Source organism: Saccostrea cucullata, unplaced genomic scaffold, assembly GCF_032062105.1.
Source record: "Saccostrea cucullata isolate Sc308-1 unplaced genomic scaffold, CSIRO_AGI_Scuc_v1 ctg1085, whole genome shotgun sequence".
Taxonomy (NCBI): Eukaryota; Metazoa; Mollusca; class Bivalvia; order Ostreida; family Ostreidae; genus Saccostrea; species Saccostrea cuccullata.
Window position 1 is genome coordinate 131,497 of NW_026921233.1, and position 26,505 is coordinate 158,001.

Consider the following 26,505-nt stretch of genomic DNA (forward strand, 5'->3'; position numbering starts at 1 on the left):
CTGGCCCAACAAAATATTATTTAACTCTTATAAATGTTTTTTTTTTTGTCCTTATATGTTCGGGAATGTACACACATGCAGCTAAGGAAACCGTATACATATAAAAGCTGATATGTGTTAATGTCGTCAGATTATGTAAGAAATTGCAATACAACGAATTTTCAATGGGTTACAAAAAAGAGGAACTCTTTTCTGTAGAACACTGTATTGTATGAAAATGTAATCCCATGTTATTTCATTGTTTATTCATTATTTCAGGTTTATTGATAGATTAACTTTTGTTTTACGTTTTTGCAAAAATTATTAACTCATACGAGTTGTCACCATATACCTTGAAGGGCATAGTTGATGGATTAAGTTATGAAATAAAATATATTTGTTTTTTTAAGTTTCTTTGAATTTTTTTTTCACTTATACTGAGAAAACACTAATGCAAATACAAACACGTACTCGGTACTTAACGGCTCTTGAGATTCATTCTCGTACCAGCAGTTACTGCGAAACGGAACCGGGATGTGTATGGTCTCATCCGTAGGTCCGGTTTCCAATCCCCCGAGGGGTTTCAAAGGTGGAATGAGGTACCATGGTGGAGTATGCATCTCCTGTCTACCAGTCACACCCTCTCGTATGCTCCTTGTCATGATCGGACAAAGGGGAAAGTCCGTAGACAACTCGGTGGGAAATTAATGGCCAAACAATTTGTTTAAAACGATAGCCAGCATTCGACTCAACGATAGACTGTATTTGCTAACGAAAACAATGCATTGTTCATGGGGTTTATGAAATGTTGCTTTCAACGGAGCTGTCGATTTCCTTGTATAATCACCTTATTTGTCAATAGTTTGCCTTGTTTTGGGAATTGTCACTGCAGAGCATTCCTTTGCGTATCAAATCAACTGTGAGACATAAACTCCATATATAGTGGTTATGGTATATTGCTACATTAATAAGGAAAGTTACGATAGAAGAATCGTTGTCAGAAAAGAATAAAGATAAAGGATATTCTTAGGTGAAAGCTTCCTAATGAAGTGTAGATTTAAAATTGTTAAAATATTTGCCCACTTGGTAGAAAGGCCAATAGGGGATGAAAATTTTACTTTGAAATTATTTTTATCAAAAGCAGGAAAGATTATACTTGTATAAAAGAAATCTTCTTAATACGTTGTGATATATAAATTGTTCAAATTCAAGTTGATAAAACAAGAATATCAACAGTCTCGTTTAAAGTCATCATTTCGAAAGTTCTTTGGTCGATATAATGACCTTGTCAGCAAATAGTTTTAAAGTTAAGTCAAATGTGATAACAATGACATCAGGCTTCAATGACGATGCTGGGATAGCGTGATGACGATGATGCGAAAGTGACAGAGCATGGTGGGCGATCATTTTTATCGCCAGGCTAAAATCATGTCGTAGTTCTGTCGCTCCATCTTATCTTTTTGTCATTGCGTTATCGCAGCATTGTGTCATCAATATTGCGCCATCGTTATCACGAACATATAATATATGAAAAAAGACGCTCAAAAGACAAGACAGATTTAACAAAAAAGATGACACAACTCTTTTTTAACAAAATTAATGTTCAACGCCTTCCAATGTATTTATTATCACTGCTTTTCCCGTATAGACATCATTATTTTCATTTGTCTGGCTTTCTTTGAAAACTTCTGCATTTTTCTTCAGTTCCATGATTCACCTATTGAAACAAATGAATCGCTGGTGTTAGTTAGTACAAAACCAATGTTAACAAAGAGATAATACTTAATCCAGATTAAGTTCATAATAGATTTTTACACAATATATAAACAAAAACAATTTGTAACAAAATAAACCAAAATTAACAACAAACAAACACCACCTTTCAACAACGTTTTTAAATGCATATATACCGAAATAAGAGTAAAGCGTATCCCACTCGGAAAGTCTAGACAAGTCTTTAAGATTGAATAAGATGCTTATTTTCTAATATTAGTAAAATCTTGCATTTGTACGAGTATACCCATTACATATATGTAAAGGGGGGATATTAAATTCTCGGCAGAATTTTTATATCAACTGACCTCAGATTTTTCTTCCAAAGTGAATTCATCTTGTGTTTTCATCTTCTGACATTTGTCCGATTTCCACCGCATCTAAAAAGACAAACGTTTGGTCTATATCTGAATCAAAGCTTGAAAAAAAGAATGATTCTCTTTTAAGAAATAAATTGTCAGTAAATTAAAACAAACTGAAAGGAGAAAAATGTAATACCTCACTTCTTCCTAATCTGAAAATGGCAGAAAATGTGTAGATGAGAGGATTTAGGGCTGAATTTATTGGTAAAACGACCACCACCACCCAGGCGTAGACCTTAGACGTGACGTCAACACCCAGAAACGTCAGCAGACCTGAATGAATAAATAAACAGATTCTTCGGAAAGTCCATGAAAAAATAATTCTAAACAAATAACCATCAGTTTGATTGAAAGAAGAAGAAAGTGGATATTTCATATTTTGATTTTTAATGGTACGTCAGAATCTTAATGTAATTTGGGCATAATTATCTAGTCGGTTTAGAAATCGACACAATGTCATTTAGATCAAGTCTTAAGGATTATAAAAACTAAGAAATCGATGCCTGCTCCAATATATTGAATTGGATTAAGAACATACAATTTTTCGATTTTAGAGACGATATTTCATTAATAATTACTGAAGCTTTTATTTTATTTTTTTTGAACCATTCATAATAGATACATACTAATCGATCCTAGCTAAGACACTACCCTAACAGGTAAAGTGTTTACATACCAATCACTCCTATTGGTATCCAACAAAGCATGTCTGTCACTGCTACTGCAATTAAAGTCTTTGCCAATGCTATCTCACGTCGCCTTTCTGTGGACTTGTTGCTTTGAAGATGTTTTCCGGCATTTATTACGTCACAAAATATCACTATTTGTCCTGCTAATATTGCCACAAAGATCAAGAAGTTGGCCCCAACAAAGACTGCCATAGAGTACTCCCAGCCCGTTTTCCGTTGGACAGAGAGAGGAAGAGAGATACAGATACCCGAGCTGGAGTAATAGTCCCCAAAGTAATCAGTCCCCGATAAAGGCATCAAAGCAAGAAAGATGGCGGTTAACCACACAAAGGGGGAAACAAGTCGGGGTCTTAGTTTGTTCCCCTTAATGTTTGAAAATGGAAACCGTATGACATGAATTCTATCAACTGTAATCAAAAGAACAAACAAAGCAGATGCTTCGCTAGAGACAGTGGCCATAACACCGGCCAAAGTACAGAGCGGGCTGTGTCTCCACCAGTCGTCTGCATATCCATAACGACCACTGAACGTCACGTTAGCCCCCGCTATTATATAGACATACACACCCATCAGAAAGTCTGCCACGCCCAAATTGATCGAATAAATGACGAACGATGAGACAGGCGTACGTTTTAGAACATACAGTCTGTAAAATGTACCAATAAAGTTACCCAAAACAGCTAAAAGGGCTATGTACCAGACAAGAATAGCTAGAAATGGTGTGTCGATCAAATGATCGCACGAGGAAATCTGGTTTATTGGAGCTGAACAATAAACCTTGCCCCTGACCTTGGGCTGGGCACAACATAACGTGAAATAATCCACAGAAAGGAACCGAATACTAACGAGACCATCAAACATTCCCTCCACCACCTTCAAGTTGTTGTTCTGAATATCAAGGAATTGCAAACTAGAAAGACGCAAGAAATGATTTCTTTTTAAAGAATGTAAATGATTACTTGACAAATCCAAATGAATAAGTTTAGCCAGTTTTGAAAACGCATTTTCGTCGATAAAAGCAATGCTGTTTTTGTTTAGCTTTAGGTAGAGAAGATTCGGTATATCTGCAAGATCGTTCCTTCCTATCTGTCCAATTCTGTTGTAAGAGAGGTCGAGGTATTGAAGTCGAGCCTCGGATTGCCTTGTGTCAACAAATACATCAATGGATTCAAATTCATTATGTTGTAGGTGTAGAATTTGTGTAAAAAACAGAATGCTGCAATTCTTTAATTTGTTCTGACGAAGATCGAAAGTGATTGCTTCTATATAAGATTTTGGTTGTTCGGTTGAATTGCAGAAACTAAAGTTTACGACCAGATGATGAAATTTTTCGATGAGATCAGAAAACCCCCGAGTCTGTATCATATTAACTTTGTTTCCTACAAGCTTTTTAACCGAGAATGACTTTGTCGATTGCGAATTCAGCGAGCTATTATGAACGTTCAATTCAAAATAATGACTAAATTTTTTGGAAAATTTTATGTTTGCTAACGAACTATTCACTATTTCTAATAAGCGTAAAAAGTTATAGCTATCATCAATGAACGCCATTTGAGTAATATCACAGTTTTCAATTTTGATTTCATGCAAATTGACATTTTTTTCGATGTTTAAGGAACCAATTTTGGAGGAAGTAATTTTAATTTTTCTCAAATTGCACTTTTGTCCTCTGAAACGTAACCGTTCTTGTTGTAAACCATTAAGTATAAGGGATGTAGCGTAAGCCGGTATATTTTGGGCAGAAGAACAATTTAGTGTCAAACCCTTACAAGAACAATTTACAGGACAAAACAAATAACATTTTCCTGAAACATCTACTGCACATCTTTGTCCATTCTCGCAGAAACGCCAGTCTGGTATATAACGGCCCCTGTTCTTTGAATTTTTAACAATGTCTATGTTGTGCTCTGTCAACGTGGGTGCATCGCTGAAATTATTCGTTAAATTCGATGTGCATTGTTTATTCATATTGCCCAAATCTGAAATACAATAAAGGGTTATCGAACTTATATTGGTGAATTTTGGCACAAGTTGGTTGTACAAATGCACGAGCTTGAGAGTGCATTTGTACAAACAACGAGTGCCAATATTCACCAATATAAGTTCAATAACTCATATATTTTATTTATCAATAGAGCATACTGTACAAAATAGAAAGATTTTTTTCCTCTTTCGTCGTCTTCATTTTTAATATACCTTTTTATTTTTTTAGATAAATATATTTTGTGCTTGTGAATTTTTTTTATTATCTTGTCACAGTACATAAATGCATATGACAAATATGAAAGCCCTATCTCTTCTAAATCAAATGTTATAAAGTAAAATTAACATTTTTGAAAATTAGGTCAAACTTCAAGGACAAAGTCACAATATCAGAAATCATAGTGTATTTAGAAAGATCTTGTCACAAATACACGTATTTAATATGAAAACCATATGTCTCAATCAAAAGTCATGAGCAATGTTAAAGTTTTTGAAAAGTAGGTCAAATTTCAAGGTCAAGGTCACAAGATAAAAAAAAATCAAAGCATATTTAGAATGGTCTATGTGTAATTTGAAAGCCCTATATTTTCACATTCAAAGGTTATGGCCAATTTTAAGTCTTTGATTTTTTTAAAGTAGGTCAAATTTCAAGGTCATGGTGTCAAAAATCATAACGTATTAAGAAAGGTCATGTCAAAGCAGGTCTAATATGAAAGCCCTCTCTCTAATATTAAATCTATTCTCATTCAAACATCATGTCCAAGATTAAAGTTTTTGTAAAGTAGGTAAAACTTCAAGGTCAAGGTCACAAGGTCAAAATCATAGTGTATAAGGAAAGGTCTTGTCACAGGTAATATATATATGTGATTGAAAGTCCTATCTTTTCTCATTCAAAAGATATGACCAAGGTTAAAGTTTTTTTGTGACGGACGGACAGCTATACAGACTGATAGACGGACAGACGAATGAGATATAATGCTCCCTCGCTTTTGCGGGGGACCATTAAACACATACAATACTCATAAAATAACCAGAAGTCTCTGTCGAGACTGTAGCTCTACTGGTTTGTACTGATCAAAAACCGATGCACGGAATTATGTATCTTAGTGTAGTCTACATGTGTGATAAGTTATATTGAAATCAGACCAAAACTGTAGAAGGAGTAGCATTTTAAAGGAATTCCACAGAAAATTCTACTTTTAGTAACCATGGCAACACCGTTCATTGAAATAAAAAACCGATGCACTATTATATGTAAATTAGTGTAGTTTACTTGTGTGCCAAGTGATAATAAAATCAGACCAAAACTGTAGAAGGAGTAGCGTTTTAAAGGAATTTCTCAGAAAATTCTATTTTTAGTAACCATTGCAACACTGCTCACTGAAATCAAAAACCGATGCACTATTTCATGTATCTTAGTGTAGTCTACTTGTGTGCCAAGTGATATTGAAATGAGACTAAAACTGTAGAAAGTAGCGTTTTAAAGGAATTTCACAGAAAATTCTATTTTTAGTAACCATGGCAACATCGTTCATCAAAATCAAAAACCGATGCACTATTTCATGTATCTTAGTGTAGTCTACTTGTGTGCCAAGTAATATTGAAATCAGACCAAAACTGTAGAAGGAGTAGTGTTTTAAAGGAATTCCACAGAAAATTCTATTTTTAGTAACCATGGCATCACCGTTCATCGAAATCAAAAACCGATGCACTATTTTATGTATCTTAGTGTAGTGAGAGTGTGTCTACTTGTGTGCCAAGTTATATTGAAATCAGACCAAAACTGTAGAAGGAGTAGCATTTTAAAGGAATTTCTCAGAAAATTCTATTTTTAGTAACCATGGCAACATCGTTCATCAAAATCAAAAACCGATGCACTATTTCATGTATCTTAGTGTAGTCTACTTGTGTGCCAAGTTATATTGAAATCAGACCAAAACTGTAGAAGGAGTAGTGTTTTAAAGGAATTCCACAGAAAATTCTATTTTTAGTAACCATGGCATCACCGTTCATCGAAATCAAAAACCGATGCAGTATTTTATGTATCTTAGTGTAGTCTACTTGTGTGCCAAGTTATATTGAAATCAGACCAAAACTGTAGAAGGAGTAGCATTTTAAAGGAATTTCTCAGAAAATTCTATTTTTAGTAACCATGGCAACATCGTTCATCGAAATCAAAAACTGATATACAGAATTAAGCATCTTAGTGTAGTCTACTTGTGTGCCAAGTTATATTGAAATCAAAACAAAACTCTAGAAGGAGTAGTGTTTTAAAGGAATTTCTCAGAAAATTCTATTTTTAGTAACCATGGCAACACCGTTCATCAAAATCAAAAACCGAAACTATTTTATGTATCTTAGTGTAAACTTGTGTGCCAAGTTAAATTGAAATCATACTAAAATTGTAGGAGGAATAGCATTTTGAAAAATTGTTTACAGACAGACAATATTTACAGATACGGACGGACATTAAAAACTGCATTACTATCAATAACAATGGTCATGACCAATAATAAAAAAACAGCAAAAATGGGGGGGGGGGGGGGGGGGGCTTGGTGTTTTCTTTTTTTTTAATAAATAGTTTTGACGAGGAAAATAATTTGTAAATGAACTCTAAAGGTTTTCATGTTAGGATCTGAACAATTAAATGTCTGGAATTTAATGCATTGTGGCAACGCACTTTGAAAACATTACGCACTTTGAAAATTTTTTTCAAAGTGCGTTAAAATTAGGACAAAGTTAACGCACTTTGAAATTTTTTTTCAAAGTGTGTTAAATTTGGGACACACTCAACGCACTTTGAAAAAAAATTTCAAAGTGCGTTATGACTGTACATCAACATTTTTACCATCTGGACATTTCACGCACTTTGAAATAAAATATGTCTAAAACAAAAATTCTAGACCTAGATTTTAGTAATTGAGAGGATTAATTTGTAAAAATTATATCTTTCGAACAACGTTTTAATTTACATGTACATATATTGATTAACCCTTATCGAGAACAAGAAGATGAGAATATAGAAACTCTTTTTTACTTATGTAGCAAATTGAAAATGGACCCCCCAGGTAAGCCTCACTTTTAATTCCTATATTATGTATATTTTGCAAAACAATTGCATGTGTGACTAACCCCCTCCGGTACTGATGCCTATGCTACAGTGAAACTACACCCAAACATATGTATTTGCATAACTGGTGTGACTTTGAAAACTTTTAATAAATTTTAGTTTACATTTAATGCATCCAAACTGGGAAAAAAATAAGTACAGTAAAACATTTAAGAAAGAAAGAATTTTCAAAGTGTGGAAAAATCAAAATTGCTCACTTTCACATCCTGAAGTGACCTTATCACCGAAAAGTTATCCAACAGGTTCAATCAATTATTTATCATACCTAAGATTTTCAAGAATATTGACCAAGCCATACACATTTTTTCAAAGTGCGTTAATATGGTCGATATCAACGCACTTTGAAAAGAAATTTTATTTTTTCAAAGTGCGTTGATTTGGTCCCAAATTTAACGCACTTTGAAAAAATTTTTCAAAGTGCGTAATTTTTCAAAGTGCGTTGTAACAATGCATGTATAGAAAAATTAGCGATACAGTAAACGGTAATAATTTAGATAAAGATACATACTACAATTTAATTCATCTTCTCCCAACAAACAGTCCGGCTTTAAATCACAAACCCTTTTAAAAGGAATACATTCGTCACGACCCTTTTCGCAGATGAATTCATCTGGTCCACAACTCTCTGAAATATGTACAAAAAGATGAAATAAATAATATATTTAGTATCTTCCCATATCTCTTTGTTTATAAGGGCGTATGTTTGTTTATGTGTGAGAGCGTGAGGATGAGAGAGAGAGAGGGGGGGGGGGGGTGAGGGCGTGTGAGAGTGTGTGTGTAGTACTATGTGCGTGTGTTTTATTAATATATCAGTGCCATCTTTTTGCTAACTTTTTCATATGATGTTTTGATTGTCTTGTCTTACAGACACTTTTTTCTAGTCAGTTTTGGGGGATCACACATTATCATATTTTACGAAACTGCTAATCAAATCTTGTGAATCTGATCCCCTTCTTGTTTGTTAAATTGTTCACATTTATACCGTCATTTTAATAAATGACATTATTCATCTCTAGTGTTAATAAATAAAGTGTTTTATTTGACTTATACGAAATTAGCAAAAACAAGCTGCGGTGAACTTGCCTATAAGCATAAGAATACATAAATATCATTAAGTGTGGACACTGGACAGAAATACTTACCACAAATTCCACTGCTGATAGAAATGTCATCCAATAATATAAGTCCATATATGTAACTTGGACTTGTAAATAAAGCTCGATATACAACCTAAAATTAAAGATACATTTCAATTCAAATTATGATGTAGTCTAGGTGAGGTTTTTGTTCTAATCTTTGATTGTTTTGAACATAGTTTGTGATATCAATCAAAAGGATTGGAAACAAGTTCTAAATAACGCAAAGGTTATTTGGTTCCTCTTAAAAAAGGCCATCAACCAATAAAAAAAATATCGAAGCAGATTAAAAAAAGCAAGTTACTAACTTATTAGTAACTTGACCTATAACCACATGTACACTCATATACCAAATATCATTTCAATATCTCCGAGCGATATTTCTTTCACATAATGTATAATAAACTAAATACTGTAGAAGCAAATTTTCGTGGGGATATAGTTTCGTCGATTTTTCATCAGAAATAGTTTCGTGGGCATTTAATTTCATTGTTTTGAAAGTTACCCTATTCAATATAGTCATATAAAATTCCGTGTGGGATTTAATTTTATTGATAATTGTTAATGTTCAACGAAATAAACGAAATTTAATCCCCTACGAATATTTGTGCTTTTACAGTAATTACAAATTCTAATGAATACTTACAAATTAATATGTTCATTAATTTTGTAGAATTAATTACTTTGAATTTGACTCCAATGGGAAGGGTGACTGCTGAACTGTGGAACTTCATCACGGATGAACCAGTGTGTGAAGTCAGGATATGCGAAAAATCATATGGCTGAAGATAATTACTGATGTAAGCTACAACAAGTCCTGAGGAATTTCCAATGACCAGATATTTATAGCGAAGGCATCTGTGCTCCATGGACAGGGGGATTTCCCCACTTACTACGTCATTTATTTGTCTAGAGCTGTAACCTTTTCTTCTTCCAGAAGCAAGGACAAAGCTATTGTTGATCTTCCCAACGTCTTGACAAACACTAACAGGTGCCCCTAAACCTATATATTACATATCCACTATTCATTTTGGTATTGTTTTATTGCAATTAAAAAGAACTTGGAATTTTATTTTTTTATTTGATTTCTTTATCTCTGAAGAAATGGGGTTTTTCCCCGATAGAGTAATAATAGAAAATTATGGATATACACTAGAATTACAGAATAAAAAGCTCTTAAATTCAACAATTTTAATTGCAAGTTCTTTCAATTTATAATTCATCCAATTTCATTATACAAGAGAATGTGTTTCAATCCAATGATTAAACTCTCTGAACTTCCAGTTGAATTGAAAATTAAATCAATAATGCATTTAAATTTTAATTAATCAATTCCTGTTTAATGGGAAACCCTAGGCATTGATTAATATACTAAGGATTCCTTTATTCATGTTGAACATTTAAATTCTAAATATTTTACGAATCAATGGTTATTAAGGAATACTCCGATCCTCAGGTTTTGAAAATCAAGCATTGACTAATTGAAAATGCTCACAAAAAATGTCTCTGAATTTTCAAAGTAACGTGTTTTTACCCACAATATTTCTACAAAATTCATCTTTCAAGTTTGTCATATTATATAGAGAAATTGGTATATCTCAAATATATTTTCAGGGATTGCGAATAAAAAACACCTGCTATGCATTTTCCAATTCAAATTTGATCAATTAACACATTTAAAAAAAATAAAAATCATAGGTATCCAGGCTTTTGTAGAAATTCCACAATTTTTTATACATATAATGTACTTTAATTTCTTTTATTTTCTTTGATCATTTTACAATGCAAAGTTTATAAAGATTTTCCTGTCATTGCAAGACACCATAAAACACTTCTATTTTCATATCATATTAATAAACATTGGTATCTATGGTTAGATTAAAATGAACATCAACTTTTTTTAATATATATGTAATTTTAAAATGCATTTACGGCGTAAAAATTTCGGCTTTTCATTAGACCTTTCTGAAAACTTCAAAGAGCCTTGACCCACATTTAAAGGTATATAATGAAAATTATTGCATGAAAAGATTTAATATTCAAGCTTCGTTTTGAGACTTTTTGAATCAAATTTAAAATTAAAGAGTTGTCCTTCCTAGCTGAGGATCGGAGTCCCTTAACATTGGTTTTAATTTTAATATTGATAAATTGTAATTTTTCTATGCGCTTTCTTGATTTAATTTTAAGATCTCAAAGTCAAAGGTCAAGGTCAAACATCAAACCCTCATATTGCAAAGAAGGCCCCTTTTGATTTTGGGGTAAAATGACCTCTAGGGTTTACTACGGTTTATTAGGGTTCCAGTAAATGTTCTACCAAGCCTCTTTTTTTACTCCTCAATAAAATACTTATTGTAGTAAAGAAGAAACTTAAGGAGTACAGTGCAACAATATATTCGAGAAGTGGTGTAAATCAGATGTGGAGACTTAAAAATTACAAGGAAAGTTTGGAAAAGTTTCAAATCACAATATTTTACATAAATCAATTAAATATATAAAAACTTACGATTTTTCAAATTTATATATACTCAGTAGCCATTTTCCATGATAAATAATAGTCCAGGCTTTTTTTAAATAAGTGGCAGCTTTTAAAAAAAATAAATAAAAATGGACCTCGTAAATTTACGTACCTTGGCATTGATCATTTGCAAAATCATTTTGTTAATAAACATTCTGATTGTACACACAAGTTCTCTGAAGTTGATATGAAAATGTTGCTTGATGTTTTGATTGATAAAAAATATCTATGTGGTTTTTGGAGACTAGATTCTCCAACAATCGTTGGGAAATCCCATGGGTATCATTTGCTCCCAGTTATTAGCAGACCTAATTTTGTATTCATATGAAGCAGATTTGTCAAAAATCTTATGAGTGAAAAGGAGAAAAAACACTAGTTATGGCCTTCAACTCAACATTTAGATATATCGACGACGTGCTGAATATTGTCAATTAACAATGGTAACATGTATTTCCATTCTTATGTCGATACGATATATCCAGGTGAGCTTGAGATAAAAGATACTGCAGAGTCTGACACATCTGTCCCATCAACAATGCATAAACGTGATGGCTTTTCAATCGTCTACTTACCTCTACATACGGGGTTTATACCTCTCGGTTAATTCAATACGCAAGAGCGTGTTCTAAGGATGAACAATTTCTTAAACGAAGTAAATCACTGACAAACAAGTTGATGAAACAAGGTTATATGCAGCCTCGTGTAACATCATCATTTCGTAAGTTTCAAAAGTTAATGGACGCCCGCGTGACGCTTCTGCTCTAGAATCGCGAAGCAAGGAGTCAATCCTTAGCTCGCGGGTTCGAATCCCACTGTGGGACGTGGAGACCGGTCCTTCAGATGAATCCTTACCTCGCGGGTTCGAATCCCACTGTGGGACGTGGAGACCGGTCCTTCGGATGGGACCTTATAAACCGAGGTCGCAGTAGGTGTTGGCACGAAAAAAATGACTTCCTGCTCAATGGCCCCAAAGGCCGAATATAGGACAAAATTTGCAGCTCTCCATCGGGAAGTGGTGGCGTCTCTATATGAGTGAAAAATTCTCGAGAGGGACGTTAAACTATTTACAATTTATCAATCAGTCGTAAGTTAATGACCCTGATAGCAAATAGAGTTTGTTGGGCCATTATTTACACAGTGAATTGTCAAATCTTTCCATTTCTCGGCTTTGGTTACTTTGGTTTTCCTTGAGTTTTTACAAAGAAATTTTATACCTTTGGTCAGTATGACGTAAAAAATCCCATTTTTGTGGTCTGTGGCAATGCACCTTGAAAAAATTACGCACTTTGAAAATTTTTTTCAAAGTGCGTTAAAATTGGGACAAAGTCAATGCACTTTGAAAAAAAATTTCAAAGTGCGTTAAATTTGGGACATTGTCAACGCACTTTGAATTTTTTTTTCAAAGTGCGTTAAGAGTGTACATTAACATTTTTTACCATGGGGACATCTAACGCACTTTTAAAAAATATGTATAAAATATTCTAGACTTAGATTTTAGTAATTAAGAGAATCAATTTGTAATAATTATATCTTACGAAAAACTTTTTAATTTACATGTACTCATTTAACCCCATTGAGAAAAAGGAGAGGACAAGTAGGTCTCTCAGCCCAGCTCTTTTTTTTCGTATACATTGTACATTGCCGTCGGTAGCAAATTGTACCCCATCCCCCAAGGTAAGTTCCTATTTTCAATGCCTATATATTATGTATATCTTTGCAAAACATCTGTGTGCCTAAGCCCCCCTTTCTTTACCGATTCCTATGCTACACCCAAATACATGTATTTACATAACTGGTATGACGTTGAAAACTTTCAATAAGTTATTGTTTACATAAAATGCATGCAAACTGGAAAAAATTAAGTACAGTAAAATATTTAAGAGAGAAAGAATTTTAAAGTATGACAAATCGCTCACTTTCATATCCTTAAGTGACCTCATCACCGAAGAGTTATCAAACAGGTTCAATTATTTATCATACCTAAGATTTGCAAGAATACTGACCAAGCCATACACTTTTTTTCAAAGTGCGTTAATATGGTCGATATTAACGCACTTTGAAAACAAATTTTATTTTTTCAAAGCGTTGGTTTGGTCCCAAATTTAACGCACTTTGAACAAAATTTTCAAAGTGTGTTGTAACAGTGGTCAATTCAAAGGGATTTCTGAGATTGATAAATAGTTTTGAATTTGATTTCTAACATCTCGGTGCCAAATTGCAGGTGCATTGGGATAATTTAAATTAATTTTCACTATAAAGAAATAAATAGTTAAACAATTGCATTGTAGTATGTGCCCTATTATTGCTACTCACGTCGTAATAATGATGGCATTGATCGAACATTGCCACGAAACCAAGGTCTGAACTGAAAGGTTTTGGTAAGAAAGCATTTATATTGGTTCCCCCGTATTCCGCACACTCCGATAGGTCGTTCTAAATATACCAGGCCTTTCTGGGATTCCCATTCACATCTGTCCCTTTGGAAGTCACAGGAAGCTGAAATACATGAGCATGTTGATTACCCTAATATATCATGGTAAAAGTTAATTGCAAGTTTTTATCAACTTTTCACATCAATTTGTGGCAGTTTTACATATATGAACAAGACGTGTTTGTGAAACACCGATGCCCCCGTATGGGAGCTTATGGCGAGGGTTGAATTCTCTCAAAATCATGACAAACTCCAGAGGTCAAGGTCTTTGGTACTCAAAGGAAGGCCTTGTTACGAGGAATACAGTTGTGAAATATGAAAACCCTAGTTCTAACTGTTTAAAAGTTATCACTAAGGTTAAAGTTTTTAAAAAGTGGGTCAAATTCTTAGGTCAAGGTAAAAAATATGTATACCAGCTGAAAGGTCTTTTCTCACTGAATACACAAGTCATGTGAATGAAGGATTAAAGCCCTAGCTCCAACTGTTCAAATGTTATGGCCAAGGTTGAAGTGGAGTAGTTTTTGGTAAAAGTAGGTCAAACTTCGAAGGCCAAGAAGTCAAATTTGGTGGTACCCATGGAAAGGTCTTGTCAAAAGGAATACATCTGTGAAATTTGAAAGCCATAACCCCTCCCACTCAATAGTTATGGGCTAGGTTAAAGTTGACAACAGACAGACAAAAAGTCAGACAGGACAATAACAATATACCCCCGATTTCGATCCAGGGGCATAAAAATCCTCATGCCATATCTTATATAAATATTGCATGTAGTTGAGTGTAACGTTGAAAATTTTCACCCCAAGAAAACCATTGTCAACCGAGGCGCAGCCGAGGTTGACAATGGTTTTCCAAGGGTGAAAATTTTCAATGTTACACTCAACTACATGCAATATTTATTATATTATACTGAATGGTTTATACAAATACATATAACAGTGAACTGCGCGCTCATAAATTCTGCGCAGTCGCTATTTTTTGGAATACCACCCGTCGTCAAGTAATGTTGACTGTTGCTACGCTGGAGGGCGTGGCTTCATTATTCAGCGGGTAATAGTGTTTTTTAACAAATGTTTCTCGACCAATTAGATTCAACTAATTTACATGAAAGTATAATATTACAAGATATTAATAGCTAGCACAGTTGAGAACTGTTTAAATAGTACACGTCTTACCGCTGTCGTTAGTGTGAGCGCCTCCACCATATCTGGCTATACACAATATTAAACTCATCATACCCACCAGAACAATTATAAGAGAAGTCATTGTTGTTAAATGGTTCATTTAGGTATGCAAAGGACATGAACAGCAAACTGTTCTCATTTAAAGTATCACACGGGTACCTAGCCAATCAAATTTATCCATCGAAATTTTAGCTCCAAATGATAAACAAATAACAATCGTTAGCTGGCCTTGAAATTTTCTCATTAAAGGAACAGAACTTTTAGCTCTAAAATATTTATGCTCAGAGAGTCTCTTGTTGCATAGGGACTTTCTCCGGGCATACACTAGAAAAAATTGCTAGCGGACTATATATACCACGAAAAATTAATAATAAACTTGTCTAAACTTGATTATGATGAAATTCGTGTAAAGAGAATTTAAAGCCGATTGATAAATGCAATATTTCTAATGTTCTCTTTTCTTCGCATTTTCATATAAATTGGTCTCTGCAATCAAAACATTCACTCCCATTTTCCAAAATAGTGAGATTGTATGCTTGAAAAATTACTTCATCAAAAGCTACATCTACATTGTTATCTCATATGAGCTGAAGGCTCAAGAGCGCTTTTTCTGATCATTTGTCCGTTGTCAGTCGCCGTTAGCCCCCCCCCCCTCCCCGAAATAGGATTTTCGTGTTTGGGCAAGGTCCTATTTTCCTTTTTTTTTTTTTGCTTGTCAGGTTTTTTGTAGGTTAAAAAATTTTTTTCTTACACTTAAATCCCCCCCCCACACTTTCTATTTGCTTCCGACACCGTTCTTCTCAAAATAAGGAGGGGTATCTAAAAAAATAATTTTCATTGAATTTATCAAAATAAAGAAACAGGCTTTAGAATTTCTATCAATAAGCCTTATATAAAAATTGATATACCGGTATACATGTATATATAATATTATATATCAGAACTGGTATATTTATATCTATTTAGAGGGGTTATATTCAGCGCTCTTAGGTATCACTCTGGTCAATTATTAATAGAAATTCTGAGGCCTTTGCATGTAACACGGAGAAAAGAAATTAAAAGAATTTCATCCATATAAATTGGCATTCCATTTAAGTTCCTAATACTAGTATATTTGATCGGATTATAGTAAAAATCAAAGATCCCTGATATCCGCATGTTTTAATAAAATCCTTCTTTTGTGGTGGAACTCTTGTTTATGTACAGATCTAGAGATACTAGTATGATCTTTTTTAAACTGAATTACGGTGATTTTTGATATTTATCATATAATCAATGTCTTTTGAAAGAGGCTATTTTTTTTTATGTCAGATCCGAAAATCATGGCAGTTAGCATACCAAAAGTTCCAATTATCTTACAATTTAAAATGAATGTAATATATTTCCATTTCTAAATTTTTTCTCTATGATAACCCTTTGAAAGTAAGCGGAGTTGATTTCCTGATAATTCTGCCGGAATGTAAATTGGGCAGGTCGATAGGTCAGGAGCTATGGAGGCCTAGTATGCATGCAAATCTCGTGCGCATCTGTCTCTGAGTCTGACGCTAAGGAGGCCAAATATGCATGAAAATTTCGTGCGGCTGCCGTTGTGTTCGGCGAGGCCTATTAAAATTGGGATGGGAATCCTCGTGTAATTTAAATCTATGACCGCATTTTTAAAGTCTAAATCTACGATTTTATTTCACAATGAAATGGAAATATAAGGAATCACTGTCTAGTTAGTATAGTATGCCAGGGACATCAACAATAGTGGGAAACATGGGATAATTTATGCATAACGGGCTTCGCCCGTTATGCAAATTATACCATGTTTCCCACTATTGTTGATGCCCTGGCATACTATACTAACTAGACAGTGATTCCTTAAGTAATGTAAAATAGGTCCAGTTTACGGCGCAATATTTTTTGCGCACTTTTGGGGAGAATTTCTCCACTTTCCAGCATCTTTCAATTAACTACCTTTCACTCCCTAATTCTAGGCACATAATTTGACTACTCTGTATATTTTGTCTCTACAAGTGATAAACTCGCTTGATAAAAATTATTTGTTAGATTGCTGAAAATTCACTTCAATCGAGTTTATTGCCTGTAGAGACAACTATAAATGGTTGGGAGATGGATGAAATATATATATATATTGGCTACAGAATGTGTCTAGAATTAGGGAGTGAAAGGTAGTTGATTGACCAATGCTAGAAAGAGGAGAAATTCTTCCCAAAAAGGCGCCAAAAATATTGCGCCGTGAACTGCGCCTTTTTTGCATTACGGGATCTGTAGCGTTATGGTCAAAGACAAATATATAAAACCATAATGCTACAGATCTGCAGCTATAATTATTACAAACAATTTACTCTCTCTCTCTCTCTCTTACCCGACTTTCCTTAATTAAGACTAAGAGGAATGGGTCATACAACAGTTCTATGGGGAAAGTGCTTTATCGTACTTTTTTAAAACTTACAAGCATATACTATTTTTTAAGAGATCTATTTAATTATAAACTCTACTTGCTTATTTCGAAACTCTGTCGTTTAAGTGTATTTTTTCAATTTTTAGTATATGGGGAAATGAATTTTTCTCACTGAATAAAGGGGAAAGTATTTCGGAATCCCTCTGAATTTTAAATATACGATATAAAATATACAATAATTAACTGTACTTCTTATATGAACTAAACAACATGTACTTAACAATACATGTATAATGTTGCTAATTTTGAAAATTTAGATTGCATATAGCTGATATTAAAATATGACACTGCAAAGAGTATTACTTCCACATTAAAAACTATTTTGATTTAAAAAATTTAAGTATTCCCCATACTGTTACCATACTCTCTCATTTTCCCCATACTTATTTTGGAGTCTCTTTCTCCCACTCTGAACTTTCATCGAAACATTCCTCGACTTTCTAACCGAAATTACACGTAACTTTTTTCAAATCTTACACTATTCCTACCGCAAATTGTTTCCACACACCATCTCATCAATATGCCTAATGCTATTTCTAATCCCTCTCACTTCACTTTCCCCATACTGTTTCTAGACCTTCTCACTTTACTTTCCCCGTAATATTTTCAGTCTCTCTCATTTTACTTTCCCAATACTGTTTCTAGACTCTCAATTTACTTTCCCCATACTGTTTCTAGACTCTCTCCCTTTACTTTCCCAACACTGTGTCTAGAGTCTCTCCCTTTACTTTCCCCACACTATTTCTAGACTCTCTCCCTTTACTTTCCCCATACTGTTTCTAGACTCTCTCCCTACTTTCCCCATACTGTTTCTAGACTCTCTCCCAGAACATTCCCCATACTGTTTCTAGACTCTCTCACTTTACTTTCCCCATACTGTTCTAGACTCTCTCCCTTTACTTTCCCCATACTGTTTCTAGACTCTCTCCCTTTACTTTCCCCACACTGTTTCTAGACTTTCTCCCTTTACTTTCCCCATACTGTTTCTAGACTCTCTAACTTTACTTTCCCCACACTGTTTCTAGACTCTCTCCCTTTACTTTCCCCATACTGTTTCTAGACTCTCTCACAGAACATTCCCCATACTGTTTCTAGACTCTCTCACTTTACTTTCCCCATACTGTTCTAGACTCTCTCACTTTACTTTCCCCACACTGTGTCTAGAGTCTCTCCCTTTATTTTCCCCACACTGTTTCTAGACTCTCTCCATTTACTTTCTTCATACTGTTTCTAGACTCTCTAACTTTACTTTCCCCACACTGTTTCTAGACTATCTCCCTTTACTTTCCCCATACTGTTTCTGGACTCTCTCACAGAACATTCCCCGTACTGTTTCTAGACTCTCTCACTTTACTTTCCCCACAATGTTTCTAGACTCTCTCCCTTTACTTTCCCCATACTGTTTCTAGACTCTCTCACAGAACATTCCCCATACTGTTTCTAGACTCTCTCATTTTACTTTCCCCATACTGTTCTAGACTCTCTCACTTTACTTTCCCCACACTCTCTCCCTTTACTTTCCCAATACTGTTTCTAGACTCTCTCACTTTACTTTCCCCATACTGTTTCAAGACTCTCTCACTTTACTTTCCTCATACTATTTTCAGTCTCTCTCACTGAACTTTCCCCATACTGTTTCTAGACTCTCTCACGCTACTTTCCCCATACTGTTTCTAGACTCTCTCACTGAACATTCCCCATACTGTTTCTAGACTCTCTCACTTTACTTTCCCCATACTGTTTCTAGACTCTCTCATTTTACTTTCCTCTCACTGTTTCTAGATTCTCTCACTTCACTTTCCCCATACTGTTTCTAGACTCTCTCACTTTACTTTCCCCATACTGTTTCTAGACTCTCTCACTTTACTTTCCCAATACTGTTTCCAGCCTCTCTCACTGTACTAGTACTTTACCCATACTGTTTCTAGACTCTCTCACTTTACTTTCCCCATACTGTTTCTAGACTCTCTCACGTTACTTTCCCCATACTGTTTCTAGAATCTCTCACTGAACATTCCCCATACTGTTTCTAGACTCTCTCACTTTACTTTCCCCATACTGTTTTCAGACGCTCTCATTTTACTTTCCTCATACTGTTTTCAGTCTCTCTCACTGAACTTTCCCCATACTGTTTCTAGACTCTCTCACTTTACTTTCCCCATACTGTTTCTAGAATCTCTCACGTTACTTTCCCCATACTGTTTCTAGACTCTCTTACTGAACATTCCCCATACTGTTTCTAGACTCTCTCACTTTACTTTCCCCATACTGTTTCTAGACTCTCTCATTTTACTTTCCTCACACTGTTCCTAGATTCTCTCACTTCACTTTCCCCATACTGTTTATAGACTCTCTCACTTTACTTTCCCCATACTGTTTCTAGACTCTCTCACTTTACTTTCCCCATACTGTTTCCATCCTCTCTCACTGTACTAGTACTTTCCCCATACTGTTTCTAGACTCTCTCACTTTACTTTCCCCATACTGTTTCTAGACTCTCTCACGTTACTTTCCCCATACTGTTTCTAGAATCTCTCACTGAACATTCCCCATACTGTTTCTAGACTCTCTCACTTTACTTTCCCCATAATGTTTCAAGATTCTCTCACTTTACTTTCCTCATACTGTTTTCAGTCTCTCTCACTTTACTTTTCCCACACTGTTTCTAGACTCTCTCACTTTACTTTCCCCACACTGTTTCTAGGCTCTCTCAAGTTACTTTCCCCATACTGTTTCTAGAATCTCTCACTGAACATTCCCCATACTGTTTCTTTACTCTCTCACTTTACTTTCCCCATACTTTTTTTGACTCTCTCATTTTACTTTCCTCACACTGTTTCTAGATTCTCTCACTTCACTTTCCCCATACTGTTTCTAGAATCCCTGACTTTCCCAATACTGATTTTAGTTTTTCTCACAGAACATTCCCCATACTGTCTCTAGACTCTTGCACCTTACTTTCTCCGTGCTGTTTTCAGTCTCTTTTACTTTACTTTCCCCATACTGTTTCAAGACTCTCTCACTTTACTTTCCCCGTACTGTTTTCAGTCTCTTTCACTAAACTTTCAACATACTGTATCCAGACTCCTCCACCAAACTTTCCCCATACTGTTTCTAGACTCTCTCACTTAACTTTCCCCATACTGTTTGTAGACTCTCTCACTTTATACTTTTCCGATGCTGTTTCTACTCTCGCACTTTTCTTTCCCCTTACTGTTTCAAGACTCTCTCACTGAACTCTCCCCATACTGTTTCCAGACTCTCTCACTTTGAGTCTCTTTCGCGGAATTTTCCCCATACTGTTCCTAGACTCTCCCACTGAACTTTTCCCAGACTGTTTTCAGACTCCTTCACATAGTTTTCCCCATACTGTTTCTCTTACTTTATTTTCCCCACAGTATATTCAGTCTCTCTCACTAAATATTACTTGATATATTGTTAACTGATTGTATTACTGGATACCTCTACTTCCAGTACTGCATCTAAATTCTTTCATTAGACTTTTCCATTGTTAATTCTAGTTCTAAAGTCGGATGTTAGTTTAAAGTCGTGTGCCTCAGTTAAAAGTAGTTTTCTTCTTTTTATTTGGATCTGCACAAATAATTTATTGCAAATCAAAGAGTCTATGGCTAATACCATTCCTCAACAACATCTAATCACACTAATTTCTAGAGTGACGGCATTAATTGCTCCGAACTAATATATTTTCTCTTTTGTTAATTACAGGATGTACACTTATTAAGATATAAAGAAGATACAAGTCCCTGAAATTTTCTTGATTTTTAAAGATTAACGTTTTTTCCTTCTATTTATTAATATTGGGAAAAGGGTGTTTTTTATTTATAGAATGAAAAATCTTTTTGAAAACGGAATAAACAGTAATTGGGATAAAAGTGGGAACAGTCCCCAACCATAATCTAAATAGATTAAATACAAATATAAAATATGAAATGCAATTATCAAGTTCAAGTTATCAAGACTTTAAAAATATATGCACTTTATTTAACACTCGTTTTGACACTTTCCCTAGTAGAAAAAGTCTGTCAAAGTTATTCCCAAAGTGGTTCTTTAGTTAGTACTCTGTGGCTTAAAATGCTCAAACTGTGATAGAATTTATATCAAGCACAGCAACACCGTTCATCGAAATCAAAAACCGATGCAGAGAATTATGTATCTTCGTATAGTCTACTTGTGTTCCAATTTATATTGAAATCAGACAAAAACTGTAGGAGGAGTAGCATTTTGGAAAAATTGTTTACAGACAGACGGACAGACGACGTTTTTTTTGTTTTTAATAAAACATTCATAAGAGATTGTGTTAAAATTATTGATCTGGCGACATTTATTCTTTGACACTTGACACCATAGTATTTTTTTTCTGCGCACGCATACAATAGGGAGGATTCCATTGATTGGTTTTATATTGTTTAACGTCCCTTTCGAGAATTTTCACTCATATGGAGACGCCACAACTTACCCTTGGAGATCTGCAGTTTTTTGTATTTACTCGGCTCTTGGAGCCATTGAGCAGGGAGGGATCTTTTTCATGCCAGCACCGACTGCGACATGAGGCCTCGGTTTATCCGAAGAACCGGTCTCCTTGCACATCCCACAGTGGGATTTGAACCACGATGTAAGGATCAACTCCTTACCTCGCGACTCTAGAGCAGACACTCGAACCACTGCGCCACACGGGCGACACAGTAGGGAGGAATACGAAAGCCAATATTTTCGTGTTGGGGCATTCACAAATTATTTTTACTTTAATTGTTTTGCATAAAAAATATATTGTTTTAGGTTCTGGAACCTAGAACTTTTTAAATCTAATACAGGTACTTTCAGGAATTGAACCAAATTTGCATGGTTTATGTAAAAATTCTACGTTTGTCAATTCCCGTTTATGCTTCCCGGTGTCGTTTTAACTAAACAAGAAAAACACTTTTTTCCCATTTTTGGCTGAAAGAATACTTAAGAACGTCATTTGGAACCTTTTCGGTAACCCATTTTAAGCTTTCGCTAAATTAAATGAATTTTGTGCAAGCATAAGCTTTTGATATTTATTTCTAGAATTTTTTGTCATACATATTTCTATAATTAAAGACAATGTAATTGAAAAGAACATGTAAAAGCCTTAAATTCCGGAAGTTTGAACGATACCGCATTAGTGCATATTATGATTTTTTCGCACTACGAATTTGAATGGAAAAGAGGAAGAGATCATGTTGATTTTATGGTGCACAATTATAATAAATGATTCTATTTTTTAGGGATGAGGTAGATATCTTGCCCTGCAGACCATAATACAGAGGCGACATGAGCCAATACATGTACTTTCTAATTACAAGTGTCAATACCAAAATTCTTTCAGAGCACCCCTAATGAAAAATAAAGTTAAATAAGAGACATATTATCTTCAAACCCTATTAAAATTTGCGCAAAAATCCCCCATAGTTTAATATTGGTAGTATGGTAGATGCTGTCACAACAGAAACTTAAAGACAATGAAATGTAAAAAAAAAGTGTTAGTGTATCGAACAGCAGTATGTCACGTGAGTAAGGTGATTATGATATCAATCGTTAATTAACATAAGGCTCGATGACCGGTTAATTTAGTACAGCTATCTCGACCCTAGTTTAAGGACATTTTTTTTTTCAATTAGATATGAGCCACAACTTGGCCAACGTGGTCCTTTGGATAAGTGTAAGTTTAAATTAAAATATATATTCTGTGCAAATGAGACCAATGGCCAAGTTGCGTCTCGATGTAAACAATGTTGAAAACTAGTATGCATATGAATAACAATAGAAATGTGACAAAACCCGTCAAAAATTTGTGTCGCTCGGCATTATTTAATAATTTTATGTAATATAATATTCCAAAACCTTGGGCCCGTTTTACAAAAGAACTTACGACTTAAACCAAAACCTTCAGATGATTGTAAAATTTTGCAAAATCAATAATTCTCTTTGAAACTATTTGTGTAAAAACGTCTTACCACATTTCAAAGTTAAAAGAATTTTGATATAATGTTTATCAAAAAATTAAATTTGGTCTCAAGTCGTAAGTCCTTTTGTAAAACGGGCCCCAGTTCTTTAGACATTTTCCACAACTACCAAGTTCATCGTACCCGACGTTAATTTATTATGCTCAGAAAAAAAAACTATATGGAAAATCGGTAAAAAGAATTGAAAGACCTATTAAAAAAACCATAAATTTAATGAATTTTGGAATTTTATTTTGCGCAAAACATCGGGTTCCACTCTAATGGCTTTTAAAAGTGCATTCATTCTTTGTACTTGGACTGGAAGCTTAATTTTCAATGCAAACATAATTGTATTGTGTTTTGAAAATCATATTTATTTGATTAATTTAAAAATTTAGTCACAATATTAATTTCATTTGACTATTTTGCAAGTCTGATTGTGTCAAAATTTTAACTAAATCCATTGTTTTTTAGTAATTTTGAGAAGCAGATAAGATGTTTCTATACCAAACCGAAAAGTTAGTCCCTGTAAGATTTTAAACCCAGTTTACCATTTCTATCTAATATTTTACAACGTTTGTGACGAGGAAAGAAAAATCCTAATACATCTAAATATTCATTTATAATACATAATTATAAGCGAAAACACTTTAAATATTTCATCAAGTCAGAAACCGGACAGGAATCCCTCCTTAAATTAAAGATCACAGTGGCCATGAAATAGGTCGCTACACACCTTCTACCTAAGATGCAAGTACTGCAGTTTTGGCCGAGTTTGGTGATTCTGGGTCTAATAGTTTTATATAGTATTGAGTTCGCCTGTTGTGAATTTGTCAAAACCAGATTTATTTGGTCCGTAGAGACGATTATATGAGAGCTTGGATATGGATAAAACATACAAACTCCTTAAAAATATGCCTAGATATAGGGAATAAAAGTAGTTGATTGGATGATGATGTTGGAAAGTGGAAAAATTCTCCCAAAAATTGCGAATAAAATCTTGCGCCATTAATTGCACAATTATTGCCTTATGGGATCTGTATACAGCATTATGGTTCAAGACTCTAAAATATAAATAATATAAAAAATATAAAACCTTAATATGCCATAGATTCGCAGCTAGTTATGAGCCGGACAGGATTTTTTCATACTTGGTCATAGCATATTAATTTAAGGTCAGCGCAGTTTTGATGCGCGACATACATTCTACCAAAGATGAATCAGCTGACAAGATAAGATAATTTTTTGATTTAATAGTGTTAAACGCTGTTAAAGTTATGTGTCGGATAAGAAAAAAGCTAACAGATAGACAGACGGACGGATTTGAACACTATATGATGTAACAAAGACGTAGAAAAAAAATATGGAATCCTGGGTTTAACATTACCCTGGATCCGCAAAATAGTTGCGCCTACGACCATGATAAATATAAAGTATCGTCCACTTATTCTGGTATTCCCTCATCTGTTATGGTCATTTTTTAAAATGCCCCCTTTTTTTAGGGGGGGGGGGCGTGGGGGTCAATTCATTTCCAAGGGAAAACCCTAATATTCTTAATTGTTTATATATAATGATGGTTTTCATTTCCACTAATTTTAAGCTCATGGCCATCTAATTTTCAAAAATGGCTAAAGAACAAGGGACATCTTTCGAAAGTTGAGACAGATACTGTTTGACATTGGACCTGATATGGATTAAAACATAGGTAATAATATGAATCTGTAATCGTTTTTGTTGTACATACTCATAGAGGGGTAATGGCTAATCAGAAGTGATTGGAGTTCGAGGGTAGTAAAGTTCTGTCATTAAAACTTGGACTAGCCCGTCCCAGCTGGGGGCTGGGGGTGAAAAATGATTTTTGGACTCACTGTCAGAAGCCTTAATAAAACAATATTTTAAACTATGTTTGTCCCGAGGGTTTTACCTTCAAATAATCGAAGATCTAATCTATTCCAATTTAACAAACATGTTGTCCATATTTAAACAAACACACACACACACACCCTCTCTCTCTCTCACACACACACACACACACACACATAAATAAAAAAATAAAGTACAAAAATACTCAAAGCAAAAACAGCAAATTAGACTTTCATGTATTTTCCTGGACAAACACTATCGCGGAGTCATAGCATCGTTTTAAAAAAAAGGTGGGGGTGGGGGGGTCAACTTAATTTTAAAAAAATTGACACTAGCTAAAAAACTAATAATTAAAAATGAAAATGGTCAAATAAACACTTCTATTTCATGGAATTAGGGATGGGGGTCCAAGAACTTTATGTACAACATATATAGATATATTTTTACTCAAACACTAAATCACCCCTATTTGGCAATGCTGCAACTTAAATTAAGTGGAGGGGGGTTAAAAACTTTTATGTGGGGGGTTGGAGGTGGGCAGATCCCTCCCCCCTTCCGCATCCCGAATGCTATGTGCCTGTTTGATTCAATTCAACTAACATGACGAAAACGTTCATTAAGCTAACGACCAGCAAAATCTTAATAATACAAAATCTTGTACTTGATTTATTTACCATAAAGACTTTATAAATTCTATTTTTATCATTGTAAATTACTGTTATAAACTGCTAGAACAACATCCCATATCTTTTTCCCGCTAAAGAATATTTATTTTGGGGTGTTCCGAAAGACGTCGTTTTTCGGTAGTGTGAGTCGTAATAAAATTCTTGTGGGGAAATTTGATTGGCTTAGGTTATACGTTAAACAATTGAAGTATGTAAATCAATGAAGGTGAGAAGTTGTTTCAGATCGATAAGACATTATAATTATAATGTTAAACTTTGGTTATGTCGTAAAATGAACGAGAAAAGGGCACGTGTAACTGTGGGGAATCAACGTCTTCCCCACAATT

The 26,505-nt window shown here is 34.4% G+C and overlaps 1 protein-coding gene across 1 annotated transcript; it reads right to left on the reverse strand.

The window, feature by feature from the left end:
- Window positions 1-1,521: 1,521 nt before the first annotated feature.
- LOC134259533 (G-protein coupled receptor GRL101-like) lies at window positions 1,522-10,067 on the reverse strand. Its single transcript, XM_062742118.1, has 7 exons — window positions 9,736-10,067; window positions 9,059-9,146; window positions 8,425-8,541; window positions 2,791-4,782; window positions 2,251-2,387; window positions 2,061-2,132; window positions 1,522-1,696 (listed from the first exon to the last, which is right to left on the reverse strand). The coding sequence occupies exons 1-7, from the start codon at window positions 9,919-9,921 to the stop codon at window positions 1,640-1,642; spliced, it is 2,649 nt and encodes an 882-aa protein (XP_062598102.1). The 5' UTR covers window positions 9,922-10,067; the 3' UTR covers window positions 1,522-1,639.
- Window positions 10,068-26,505: the final 16,438 nt, after the last annotated feature.

Coding starts and splice junctions, on each gene's coding strand:
- LOC134259533 (XM_062742118.1), bottom strand. CDS start 9,921: ATGGAGCACAGATGCCTTCGCTATAAATATCTGGTCATTGGAAATTCC. Junction 2,133..2,250: donor TCAGATTAGGAAGAAGTGAG/GTATTACATTTT, acceptor TTGTCTTTTTAG/ATGCGGTGGAAATCGGACAA. Junction 1,697..2,060: donor CTTTGGAAGAAAAATCTGAG/GTCAGTTGATAT, acceptor TTGTTTCAATAG/GTGAATCATGGAACTGAAGA.